Genomic DNA, 14,229 nt, shown 5'->3' with positions numbered 1-14,229 from the left:
TTATTTCCCTCGATGCCCATGGTGACTAGGGATCCAATGAAGTGTGGCAGTGACCCCGCGGACCTCCGCACGCCTGAAGGCCTGCTTGACTAGAAGAACTGATGAGGCTGTGTGGCGAGACCCGTTGCCTCAAGATGAACAGGACACTTTCCTGGGACCAATACTATGCGCTGACGAATTTGCAGAACAGCAGCGAGCTCACCAGGAACTAAGAATAAGAAGCCTTGTCGTCTATTTGGATTCCAAGGCCAGCTTCGTTCCTAGGATTGTTGAAGGGCAGATTAACGAATCTGCCCTTCAACATTCTAAGAACGAAGCTGGCAGATTCGAAGCTAGCAGTTTAAGGGCAGATTCGTTAATCTACCCTTCAACATCCTAGGAACGAAGCTGGCCTTGCAATCCCAAATAGACGACAAGGCTTCTTAGTTCCTGGTCTGCTCGCTGCTGTTCTGCAAATTCCTCAGCGCTTAGTATTGGTCCCAGGAAAGTGTCCTGTTCATCTTGCGGCAACGGGTCAGTAAGGGCATGGGACAGGCAGTCAGCATCAGAGTGAACATGTTTCCGCCCGGAATCGTGGATCACGGTGATGTCAAGCTCCACAGTGCGAGGTGGCCTGTAGGGTACTTCAAGTTTGTCAGCTAATTCAGACGGCCACTTACGACTTTTAACGGCCTACCGTAGACATTAGTAAGGCCGAAGTTTTTTGCCGTAGCCCAAATGATGGCAAGGTACTATTTTCCGTCGTAGAATTAATGATTTGCCCTCTCTATAGCGACTGGCTAGCATAACCTTTCAAGTCCATTTTTCCTCTGGACTAGCAGGGCGCCGAGGCCTACGCTACTTCCATCGGTGTGAATTTCGGCATATAGCGACGTCCTTGTACTGTGCGAGTACTGGTGATGACTGCAGGCATCGTTTAAGCTCTTCGACCTGCAGCGTTTTCCACTTGAACGCGACGTCTGATTTCGTGAGATGAGTCAGAGGCTCGGCGATGCGAGAAGACTTCCTCACAAAGCGCCTGTAGGAGGTGCACAGGCATCAGCTTTCTTGTCGACAGCCTGTGGGAACTTGGCGATGACTGCTGTCTTTGCGGGTCAGGACGGACTTCAGACTTGCTGATGACGTGGCTTAGCAACAGAAGCTCTTCGTAAGCGAAGCGGCACTTCTCTGCTTCAGGGTGAGCCCAGATGATTTGATTGCGTCGAGTAGGGCTCCAATTAAGCCGCCTTAGATGATCATAGAATACGTGTGATGGACACGGTGCTAACATGGTGTCTATCACGCGCTGGGATGTTGCGGATGCCGAGCAAAGTCCGAATGGCCATGACTTGGATTTCAAGAAGGCCGTCTAATGTCATAAATGCGGTCTTTTCTCGACTTGGATTTTAAACAATAACTGCGCTATGGTAGCTCAGGAAGTCCACGCTCAGGATCACGTCCCAAGAGCAGTGCTGCAGGATTGCGACGTTCGCAGGGTAAGTTTGGTTACGAACCGTAATTCTTGCTGTGCAGATTTTAGACATTATTATGAGGCGACCTCCAGCTGTCCGCATATGAGGGTCGTTTCATGCACTTTTTCATCTAGGCGACGAGGGGTCAACTGATGGCATAATAGTCGGCTCCTGTGTCTGCTAGAGTGGTTACCTTGTGACCATCAATAAGTACGTCGAGGTCAGGGGTTCTTGGTCTTGCATTGCAGCAGTCTCAGCGTCTAATTACGGCTGCGTCGCATTCTTTTGTCCCGCTGCGATTGTCTCACGTCAGGTTTCTGTTCCGCTGATTTTGACTAGCCATGTGGTTGTGCTGATTATTGCAGCGTCATCGCCGGCAGCTGAGGATCTTCGGCATTTCGAGTTAAATCAATCGCACCTCCATCGGTTGCTGCCTTCAGTTTTCCGGAGCAGCCATGGGTAGGGCCATCTGTACGGTCGACACTGCATGGGGTGAAAGTTAGCAGACGGCGAACGGGAGGATAATCGAAGTTTCCAGCTGCTTAGTGATCGGCGTTGTCACGTGGTCTTTCGCCATGCTGTCGATTCGGCGCGTTAACGGCTAACTTTCGTAGTCCCGTTTGCCGGTATGGGCGTCGGCAGTTTACGTGGCCTGCTTCACGTAGTGATAGCAAAGTGATCGGTGGTCAGATGCGTCTGTCCAGGGAGCCTTCATACGCGTGCACGCTCAAGCGCTCAAACAGAGCGTATACGCGTGCCTATGAATAAGGCTCCCTACGTCTGTCTTTCTCGGCACGTTGCGCGGGGCGACGGGCTTGCGATGGAACTGCGGCGTTGCGGTGCCATGGCTGGCGCGGATGGGGAAGACGGGTGCCAGCGGCGTAGGTCATCGCTTCCGGCTGAGGCTCCGGTGGTTCATGCTGCAGTTCAGGAACTCGTAGTGACTGCTAGACTTCTTTGTTGACGTCAGCAATCGGGGCCACTTGAGGTTGTGACGCTGGGAACATCTCCTCGCGCACAACTGCTCCGATTGTCTCCCTTTGTCGTCGCATCCCAGTCAGCATTCGGGGGTTTATTGCCTGGTCCGCACCTCAAGCGTCTTCTCGATCGTTGTGGCCTCCGAAAAGAATTGTGCGACGGCCGTGGATAGTTTGCGCATCAATCCGGCGAAGATATCTTGCTTCACATCCTGCATTAGGAAAAAAAAAAAAATCTTTCTTTTCTTTTGACATGTCGGAGTCAGCATAGCGAAATAGGCGGGTCATCTCCGTGAAGATGGCGATGTTATCATTTGGCATGTGTACTCGGGCTTCTAGAATAACTTAGGCGCCCTTTCTGTTCGTACCACGTTCTTGAAAGTATTGTGGATCGTCTCCCGAAACAGGTGCCATGCTGTCAGGGTTGACTCGTTTCTCTAGCATTGTTCGAGTTGCGTCCTCCAAAGAGAAGTAAGTAGACATGCCGCAGCTTCTCCTCGCAGTTCCAGTTGTTGAACGTAGCGGACCTTTTCGAACATCTCCCATCAACCCTGGTTGCCCTCCGACGAAGTTTCGCGGAAGGTTCGTGGATCCCTAGTCTATTGCAGCACGGCCATTCAAGGTGACAGTGCAGCTGTCAGTGTTGTGGCTCTTGACTTTGCCGCGACATTTTTGGTCTTCTCGTGTAAGGGTCCGTACTACAGCTTCAAATACTTGTAGCCTGCTACCAACTCGTTGATACGTAGCGTCGTTGGTTTCGTCTTCACGGCTTGCCAAGGGCGTCCGGCACACAAGGAAGAAGCACTTCCACAACCCCCCCCCCCCCCCCCCTTTTACTACGGAGTCCCCCAAACCTGCTGTGCAGTTTCGGGTCGTTAAACCCAATAATAATAATAATAATAATAATAATAATAATAATAATAATAATAATAATAATAATAAGGAGAAACTCTATTTGGCGAAATTTGGCCCAGTGAGACATGCTACTTTCGATTCACAGTGATAGCGGCAAGCGCAGTCGTCGAATCTAAACTCACAGGTCAAGTCCGTCCGCTATTTATACATGTGAACCGTACGTTTGAAAGTGCTCGCCTAAATATTAGAATGTACTACAGCACTATTGCGTCGCGCGCACAATCTGATTAGACGAGGCTGTTTCACTGTAGAATCGGTGAGAACAATTGAAGAAATTTCGGGTACTGTAGACGTGTCTTGCGCTTAGCGATATAACTTGATAGCAGTGATTATCCGGTAAAACGCTGTCACCGGCAAAAAAAAAAAGAAGAAAAAAGAAAAAAAAAGAAACGATTTACGCGTGGCAACGTTATAACAGTAACGCACGTTGTTGGTCACTAGTGTACGAGGATACAGTGAAATGTACTGCACGTGAATAAAAATGGCTGTAAATTTCATTTTTCTAAGGTATTGCAGCACTTAACAATACTTTACAATTTTCTCGCGTACTGTCTAGCATGTTACGAGAGACAGACTTAAATGTCCACGTTAGTCACCGTTAGTCATGTTAGTCAAAACGGTGTTGCATGTGTGCTAAGCTGTTAATTTGTTAGCACATGTTCTAGTTAGTGGCCTGTTTATTGCTCAACCAACTTATTTGCTATATTTACTGGTATTATTTGAAGTTCTGCAAGAAGCGATGGTTTCTAACTACCGGTGTATGACGAAAAAAAAATAATAATAGGTCCTAGGTATCACTAAAACGATAGAACTGAAAGGTTGTTGGTATTGATTCGTCGTTGAAATCCAGCCTGCACAAAAGTCAAATTTAGCATTTGTCCTTCGTCTTTCCTGTGTGCTGCTAGTTCCACAATGGGCCAATTAGGGCATCGGGCATCGGGCTCAGCTCTCGCAATTAGTTGTCTCCTCGTCGTCGAGCGCCAGCAATCCAGCCGGAAATTGAAAAAAAAAAAAGTTTTTGTTTGAATGAAATGGAACATGGATGTCAGAGTTGAAAACGTAAAGAAAACCATCTGTTCCGGATGGAAGGCGAGCATATTGCAGAGGCACGTTCCGCGCTCGATGCCGGTGAATGTGTCCCATTTTCGCGCGATACGTTGGACAGCAAAAAGTACCGAGCGTGTGGTAGCTAACCGATATTGTCATTAGGTTACGTATGGTATTTGCGGTGCACACACTCCCAGAGAAGAGGGGAAGAAATTTAGTCACGATCCCAGGTTCTCTGCGCACCGCGTATCGGCGTACATAGTTAGGCTGCTCTAAATCTTGACTAATGGAATGTATTGCCTGCTTGAACAGCTTACTTAGCTTACTGTCCTGATTATCCCGTCTTCTGGCTTATTTGTTGTAGCATATGCAAAATTATGTATAGGCGATATTACGTAAGCCGATAATATCATTTAGTCATCACCTTGTCGCTCTTGCAGGCCAAGCTGCAAGAATCGCGAAAACAGCTTGCATTCCCCCATGATGCCACTGCTGTGGGTTCATGCCCACTCTGTAGGAAGTGTTGCAGTCTACAGGTGTAACAGGCGTATGACCGGATCGGATACCAGAAGGCATATCTTGTGATGGTGTGATCAGCCACAAAGCGCTAAAGACGTTTGTCTTGCACGGCTCTGATGAAGAAAATATTCAGGGATGCTTATGTGATGTTTATGTCACTGCCCGCACGCTTACACCTGCACATAAGTGGAATACAGTTGGTCATTGCAATGCAGTCGGTCACCACACAGCCTAACGGCATACATGGTGAAGGCGTGGAGTTGCACGCGTATATTTTTAGCAGATGCTGTCGTCCGAGATAGCATGTATTCGATGTGCTAAAACTCTGCTGTATGCATTTCCCCTTCACCTACGTGTGTGTATACGTCACAACAGCAGTGACTGCATTCACCGTAATAATTGCATCCTTTGTGAGGATATCGAACCGCGGGAAAGGGCAATTTCTGGTTGCATAAATTGTAGCTTGTGCGAGTAGGCGGTGTTTACACTAGGCGGCTGGTAATTTGATTCCTCCGGTGTTACGCTCGCGTGACATGCAAGAATGTATGGTGAAGACGCACTTAGCTAATAATATGGAAAACAGAAGATTGCAATTTGGGATCACATAAAGAACGCCGTAAAAGCGCACGGTGAGGCGAAAAAGCAGGTGCTTCCGCACTGTCACTTCCTTCCATTGGACCTGCGCAGCGCCTCGAAGAAAGAAAGTGACAGTGCAGAAACAAGATGCGTAATGCGTAGACGCCACTTTCTCTGCGTATACGCAGGGTCGATGTGTACCGTGTACTTCCGAGTCTTTTTGTTGCGTCGTGTCTGTACGAAGCACCCTGCATACGTTCTTTTCTCTATATTGAGATCGCACCTGAGTGCTTGCATGCATGTGTAAAGGCCCGCAACGACTGAGCGCGTTCTGGTAGGTGTTTACTTTCGGTGGCAGTAACAACAGCTATCAGAACGAACGTCGGGGCTTGTAGGTGAGTTAACGAGTTTTAGGGCAGGCCAATATACTAAGTATACGTGCTGAGACCAAAACGTATCTTCTTTGTTTCACAGTGGAGTTTCCAAGAAACACTGAATAGTAGTTTTACCGTAATATACAATCAAATCTCATTTTGGAAGTATTGCCCTAGGTTTGAAAATCCATTGTTGGGCTATGGGCCGGCGTCCATAAGACAGGGGATTACCGTAGTATGTTTTTTTTTTTTTTTTATCAGCTGTTGCGTATTCATGCCATCGCGAGGCTCGAGGCAACCAGTGTTTGATTAATCTAAAAGGATAAGAACAGTAGGCTGTCCAGACCATGTGTTGAGAGAGTTCTAAAAAATATTTTACAATTACCGAAGCGTCGGCGTGTTGTCCCATGTGTACGTACTTGGTAGACGCATGACCTATAGGGTTCTCGATATTAGCGTTTTTTAAAGATTTTACCCAGCCCAAGTTGTGCTGCATTTCTCACCTCTTGGTAGCGGGGTTCAATCTGTACCAGGGAAGGGATCCTGCGCAGTCAAGTACAGACGCAGTCCGCGCCATGTACTATAGGGAATGTACATGAGGCGCCTTTATCTGTTAAAGCTGTAATAATGCCAGACCATAAAAAATAAAAGACGAAATGTATCTTAACTTGCACTGCCACGAATGTTTCTTGATGCTGGTATATTCCAAGACAAACATTATTATTGCAAGGCATAAGGACGATGGCACTACCGTCAAAACGTGTAATCAGAAGAACAAAGGTATGATAATATGCATCAGCCATCCGTCAATCGATTTAACTGAGAAAAAGTGTATTCACTGATAAAATTAATCCGTTTTAATGATATGTGCTACATATTGCGTGTGCATTATTGGGAGTGCCAGGCTCCGTGTGCGGAGTTTCCGTTGTTTCAGTTCTTTCCGCGTTGATTTTCTGCGTATGTGATAAGTGATAAATAAATATACGGTACATGTATGGCTATCTTTCCAGTAAAGGTCAGTCCAGTATCTAGTTGCGCTGTTTCGGCCAATGTCAATCTATGCCAATTATCCCAAATGTAGATTTCGCTTCCATTTTCGACATCGTGAAGCAGTACGGTTTATGGCAGGTTGTGCCTGGAACCACAGCGCCGTCCTCGTTACTTGGTCTTATTAAAAATAAAATAAAATTTAAAAAAAGTTGCTCACACGGCGGTTTTTTTTTTCTTTTCTTTTTTTTTTTTGCGAGAGCGAGGTAGATCACTGCTGCGTAGAGCAGCTTCATTTTGTTACATAGCTCTTGTTATTGGACAGCGCTTGTCAGCCTTCCTTCACGTCTCTCTTTTGTTAGCACTGTTACCGTCGTTAAGAATGAACGCCAACCAACTAGCCCAATTTGCCTCATTACTACAATACATATGTCGTACTGCAAAGGCGGGTGTTTCTGCACTAACGATCAAAAAAGAAAGAGAAGGAATTATTCCGCAATTAAGTATGTGATTCACATTCTAATGCAGGTATTTATGCACACACACGCATTAATTAGACAAAAAAAGCGAGGGGGGGGGGGAGTCACGTACTTTTCCATTACAAGCACGGCAGCATGTATCGGAACAAAATGGGTATTTGAAAAAAAAAAAATCTAGACTGGCAGTATGGGGGTTATGAGTGATTCTACGAAAGAAAAGGTGTCGGGGGAAGGAAATACCCTGCAATAATTTAAACTCTGTTACGCAGCGCTGAAGGGAACCAGTCAGGCTGGTTGGTGATTGCTGCGCGTACTTCTGTCTCTCGCAGGAACCCCCGAAGGGCAGGCTCAGAGTGGCGGAACTCGGGCCTGGTGGTCCTCCCTATTGTTTTTGCTGGCAGCGGTCTTGCCTGCGTTCTAGCGCTGCACGCTGTCCTTGCCTTCGAAGGAACTCATATTGCCATCTCATTTTAGCCTAGGCGAACAAAGCGTTATACGCGCACTGAACACAGCGCCCAAGCATGATACCCACCGATTGATACCCAACGATTCGCGCACGAGAGGTGAGGGATAGCTGCTGTGTCAGTAATCAGTCAAGTTTGCGTAGCACGCCATGCACGTATATGCGAAGCAGGAACTTTAGCGCACGCATGTTATCCTTGCTTTTTTGAGCATTCTTATGCCTACCTTTTAAATGTATTTTCTTGTTATTGAAACAGAGTGGCTATATTATGTCGCAGTGTCCGAGCGTTTTTCTCTCTCTTGTTGCGTATTGTTCACTGAACCGATGCGGTGATCGCGACTCTCTCGTGGATGGGTGTCGTAAAGGTAGGTCTCATCTGTCCCCTTGAGTCACGGCGTACACATTCGTGTACGCGACTTATCTTTTTTTTTTTTTTTTGCAATTTCGGTGCAGTGGTGGCAAGGAATAGTACCGCGAACATTAAGCTTATGGTAACTTGCATATTTTGCTTACCTAATGTACCTCCATTTTATTTCTTGAGTGCAATGTATCACTAAAGACGACAGCTTTGGTGAAGGCACTACCGTGTTTGAGCGGTTTATTAATCTTATTTTATGAAGAAACATAGTATGACTGACTGTTAAAAAAATTAATTATGGGGTTTTGCGTGCCAAAATCACCATCTGATTATGAGGCACGCCGTAGTGGGGGACGCCCGATTAATTTGGACCACCAGGTGTTCTTTATCGTGCACCTAAATCTAAGTATACGGGTGTTTTCTGCATTTCGCCCCCATCAAAATGCGGTGGCCGTGGCCGGGATTCGATCTCGCGATCTCGTGCTTCAATAAACCGATATTCGATTACTCTGTAGTTATAATGAGTCATCATAAAATGCGCAAAAAGTCATTCTACTACCTTGACTTGCTTTCAATGGCGTTTGCAGCACCTTGGCATAAAATTATGTAAATTTCATACATTTGTCGGCAGTCTATCATAATTCGTGATTGAAGGGGCTATTTTCAAATTATTCTGCGTCATTCTCGAGACCACCCGGTCCTGATATTTATTTTCTGACGTATACAGACGGACGCAAGAACCTCGCAAAATGTAGCGATTTAAAGATTACTGCGTAGATAGTGAACCATATCGATAGAACAGAAGGAAGTTTAATGAGAGGCAAGGTGGAGATGTCGGACGGAGCATGCATCTCGCCTACTACTACGCGTTGTGGCGATCGGAAGGGGGGGAAATCAACCAAGTTGAAAACTGGATCGTCACCATGTTTATGACGCATCTGCCGCCCAGCCTTAGCCTGTATGCTTTTCATAGAGTCCTGCTAACTATGAATATAACGGGTAACGTAACCCATTTTGACATAGAATGTTGGGGAAGTAACAGTGCATATACACTTCAATGTCGATGAAATGCTATTCGCATAAAAAAAAAAAAACATTCGCCAGAACCCATCCCACGATGAGTGTCGACGTTAATGCAATTAGCATCGCAGCAATGTTGCGACACATCGTATTACTACCGCTGAAACGTGTCATGTAGGAGGCGTGTATGCAGCTAAGCTCCTCTCTCTCGTGCTTCCCTCTGGACACGCTGCGCCATCTGTCGGCCGCGATGTCCGCGCGCGGCGCGTGCGTGAATATTTATTTAGAGAAGGTTGTATGTATATGACGCTGGTTCTACTCCATCCGGCATAGTATAATATGGACGCCAGGTCACATGGAAGGGAACGCTGGTTCTACTCCATCCGGCATAGTATGATATGGACGCCAGGTCACATGGAAGGGAACCGGAAGCAGGGGGGGGGGGTGAATCTTCCTATACCTCCCATTGGTTCTGTATAGCAGACGCTCAGTCGACGGCAGCGCCAAGGCGCACTTCAGTTAGGCCCTAGTGGACGGATGACACTACTACGGCGGCGAAAAAAAAAAAAAGCGGCGCGATTTTTTCTCCTTTCCCTCGTGACTTTCCTATTCCTCCTCGCATGTCTCGCCTCCCCTCCCCTCATGCTTCGCACAGAGCTTTTTTTTTTTTTTTCTTTGTCGCGGGCGTTATCAGACCGGACCGATCGAAGCGCGCGCTCCTCTCCTGTCCGGCCGTGCCAGGCGTTACACCGTGCATTCGTGCTTGTGCGCGGTGGGTTCTTTTTGCGTTTTCATGCACGGGCAATTCCGTTCATTATTACGATCAAGCAAGCATGTGCGCACATTATATATAAAGAAATAATTCCACTAACAACACAACAGTACTTTGGACTCGCTTTATTCTGTTCGTTTGCGAAAACCAGAATTGGAGCAAACAGTGCAACACATTATATATAGAATGCAACAAAACGCGGATGGTGTTTCATGTACGCACATGTAAAAAAAAATTTATTGTAATTGCTCTAATGGCCAATGCGCAGAATAGCTTCTCCCGGCCTGCTGTCGCTCGGTCAATGAAATTCACCTCCGTGAAGTGCGCCGAGCCTATCCTGCGGTTGTTGACCTTATCTCTGGGTAAACCCATTAGGTCCGTCCTTCCAGCGTAGTTTAAGAAAGCTTCCATCCTGAAGAACAGTGAAGATCAAAATTATAAGATCGCAGTTGGAACATACAAAACTGAGCTCGTTTCACGTCGCGGCAGAGTACTAGTTGTGATATATCAACCTTAATTCTCAGAAACACATTTTTAAACGATGGCGACCAATCAGCTAGAAATAAGTACGAAGCGCACACCTACACACGTGTTCCTTGTGGTACATACATGTGATACTATATTTATCAGGAGCTTTATGTTCGCTAGCTGCTTGAGGCATATTGATTTACTGCATCGTTGTGGTGTTTTCAAATCAGCTAGCTCCTACCTCACCACCGGCCAGCCATGTACGATTGCGCACAATTACTATCACAAACGAAAACCGGGAAGTAAACTGCAAAGTGCTCACCTGTTGTCTTTAAGGATGCGGTAGAATTTCACGTCGCATGGCTCACTTCGTGTTGATGTGTTTGTACACCATCGAACCATACATGAACAGCGACAGCTGCGAGACATTACACAGTTTTAGTTACACGCACGTAGAGGCTTTGCAGTGCACATGCGCAGAACGTAGCGGCCGCGCGCTGGTCTCACCGACGTACGTGAGATTCGATTTTTTACGTGCGTTTCTTGCGCACGTAGACAGTTTCGCGCGGGGGTTTCGCGAGATCACGAACAAGAGATAGCGTGCTGAGCACGCGCAGATGGCTTGCATGGAAACACGGCGACAGGATGACTGGTCATCTATTTCATTCCATGTCAACGATGACAGCAGATAATGCTTGCATAACACACTTCCGGGCATTGTGGAGACGATGACCGGCACGCATCAATGCACATCACTGGCTTCGCTGAAATACTCATCTTGAATTGAATTGTTCATATTTTCTGATAGATGTAGCTACGTGGTGCGTCGCGTACGTGTAGCTAAAAGCGTTTGAGATGGCGTGCACGTAAGGTACGTAGACTGTTCACGTTTGCGTACGTGAAGTCTCCACATACGTGTAACTAAAACTGTCTATTGCGGAAAAAGCCGACAAACGTGTAACGGTAGGACCCTAGTCACCCTACATGAACCATACTGCTAGCGAGGAAGGCGAAAATCGCAAAACTGACCGCATAATGCCAGAAAAAAATATTGCTGCCGTTTTGGCCGTTATCAGCACGGTCGACGGCGAGCGTGGGCCGCACCGCCGATAGTTGAAGGCGAGAGAGAAACGACACTTGAGAGAGAGTTGACAAGAAAAAAAAAAAGGAAAAGTGATTTTGGTTTCGCATCCATTTCATGGATGGCGCTGCAATTCGCGCGGACAGAAAACCAGCGGAGTTTCCGAGGCCTGCCGGAAGGCGGACAGGGTGGCTCGAGGGTAAACCGACCAAGCACTCCTGATCCGGGCCCGGAGTAGCCTACCCGGGTACCGTGCGACTATGCGGCGTCTTAAATTACTACTCGGGACAAGGGACTCAGGCGAATCTACTCCCCTCGCCATAAAAAAAAGGATGTCGCAGTTTCGCCCGAAAGGCGAAGCATCAATTGCGATAGCAAATTAGTAGAGAGCTATTCGGAGTAGGGATAGTAGTTTTATCGGCTGCATAAACTTGGACACATTCACTTACTAACTGAATTAACAAGCGTGGTGTCAGCGCGCACAAGCACACATGAATAGATCGCACTCGATGACCGCAGACAACCACTGTCAAAACGCTGGCAGCAAGCGCAGCCGGCGCAGCGAGCGAAGGTTCGTGGGGTCTATCGCTTCAACGGAAACTGAGCGGCTGATTGCACAGCGCATACAAAGGTCAGAGCCGTGTGGAGATCGCTTGCAAGATACGGCGCGCGCGACAACACCGGCAGCCCGTACCGGCGCAAACATGTAATAGACAGTTTTAGTTTAGCGTGGTTACCGGAATAGCAGGCGTACCGGAATAGCGGGATCGAAATGCGCATGCGCAGAACGCTAAACGACCCATACCGTTTACCGTGCGCACGCTATTTCTCAGAGTTAACGTTAGCGTGTTTGCGTAGTTCACGTAAAACATAGCGGCGGTCCCGGTCGCCCGCTTTGAACTGAATTTGGCGTTTTTGTAGAATTCACTTCGTTCGTAGCAAATGACTGCGTAAACGGCTTTTGCGTAGTCTCATGCCGCTTCGACGAGAGAGTGTTATGGCTAATCTTGAGGAATTTTCGAGATCGCTTCTCGTTTCGAACGCGCCTAAGCCTAACGTGAGAAATTCTCCGAGATGCGAGCGCCACCTGTCCGTAAAGTCGGGAGATAGGCGTGGCGACGGCATATGGCCTCTGAGATCGGAACATTTCGGAGGCTATGGTAGACAGCTTGTACTGCTTGTCTGTTTCGCTGCAGATCGGTGGACATGGCAAGTAAAAATACAACGCGCTCCTGGCTTCCATTGCGCTGCCTCTCGCACTCTCCGGACGCACACACACATATCTTAGGTGCCCTATGTATGCGAAATTCAAAGCGTAATGGAATAGCGTCCCGCACGTAAACTACGCTATCACGCTATACTAAAACTCTCTTTCTGCAAAGTTCGTTTCTGGAACGGTAACGCTATTTCCCTTAACCCCGCTATTACGCTAACGTTAAACTAAAACTGTCTAATAAAGAACCAAGCGCAAAGTACATGAACGCATTTGTTGGCAGAGTAGAAGCCCCCCCCCCCCCCCCCCCCCCCCCTTGCCTCCCACGCTGCCTTCCCGCCTCCCGCTTGGCTCCTTTCGCGGGGGAGATTGCGTCGCCAGTTCCCCTTGCGGCCGGTTGAAAGATACGCATTTGGCGCCGCAGCAAAGCGTCGCCCCCCTCCCTCCCATACCACCACGGCATTTCGCGCCACGGAAGTCGCGTTTGCTTTCCGCCGTGCGTTCGCTCTCCGTGATCCCATGTGCGCTTTCACTCCACATACGGCGCGCGGCGACGATTTTATCGCCCTTGGACTTTATACGGAATCTCACGGCGACGCCGGCGGCAGAAATCTGCTTGAAGTGTCCATATAATTGCTATCACAATAAAGCTAACAAAGGAGGAGGCTGTCAGCTGGCGCACAATCCAGACTGGTACGTACTACAACTTACACATTCTTAAAAAATGCACCCAACGGCATACCCCGCGCGTTGCCCATCGTGCTCGGAGAAGCCAACGCTTTCACACGCCACCTGGAGATGGCGGGCCATCCCCGCACTGTCCCCTATAGACCAAGCGAGTGTGGAGAGGTGGGATGGGCTGCTGGCCAGCGACAGCCTTGACGATCAACTCAGTTTGATCCACAGGTTGCGCTGAGCGGCAACTGCCAGTGGTGCCTTGGAATAAGGGCAGCCATCCCATCCCTTCCGCTTGAATGGGTCCCACGAACCAAGTGGGCCCCGCACCACAAACCCCATTTATTCCTTCAAATAAATGTCTTTCTTCTCCTCCTCCTCCGCCCTGCACCGGAGAAATTTTCCAATGGCACATACCCAGTGACCCAGTGGTGCACCGACGGGGGGGTTCGGGTGTTGTAACCCCCCGCCCCCCCTGAGGCCGAGTTAACCCTACCCCCCTTCCTCCCTACGCGTCCAGCCCCACCAGTCTAACGTGTACCTTCAGTGCTCTGTTCACATTGTCATTACAATTCAGGAGGTGGCTTGAGGTCAAATTTTCCTGATTAACAAAAACACTTTTTCACTGTCTTGTATTTATTCATTCTCTCTTAAATTACTATGAGTAAAACGTTGAAGAAATAAACACCGTCAGCATCCTTGGTGTCGCTATGATTATAATTATCAGGCGTTTTATTTGCTGCTGGATGCCTCTGGCTAAAGCAAGGAAATTGCATATTATGCAAAGTGCTTGCTTCCCCCCCACCACACAAATTCAACCTTCCCCTGGCAGAAATCCTGGGTGCGCTAATGCA

The 14,229-nt window shown here is 47.9% G+C and overlaps 1 protein-coding gene across 1 annotated transcript in view; it reads left to right on the top strand.

Annotated features, from left to right (window-relative positions):
* LOC119433088 (sulfhydryl oxidase 1-like) overlaps positions 1 to 8,067 on the top strand; it is a 94,911-nt gene extending 86,844 nt beyond the window's left edge. The window contains exon 11 of the mRNA XM_037700237.2: positions 7,655 to 8,067. Within this exon, the coding sequence (XP_037556165.1) occupies positions 7,655 to 7,746 (92 nt within the window). The 3' untranslated portion in view covers positions 7,747 to 8,067. The remainder of the gene's footprint in view (positions 1 to 7,654) is intronic.
* Positions 8,068 to 14,229: the final 6,162 nt, after the last annotated feature.

Source organism: Dermacentor silvarum, chromosome 1, assembly GCF_013339745.2.
Source record: "Dermacentor silvarum isolate Dsil-2018 chromosome 1, BIME_Dsil_1.4, whole genome shotgun sequence".
Lineage (NCBI taxonomy): Eukaryota > Metazoa > Arthropoda > Arachnida > Ixodida > Ixodidae > Dermacentor > Dermacentor silvarum.
The sequence above is the reverse complement of the archived record's forward strand: the minus strand, read 5'-3'. Positions and strand labels throughout refer to the sequence as shown.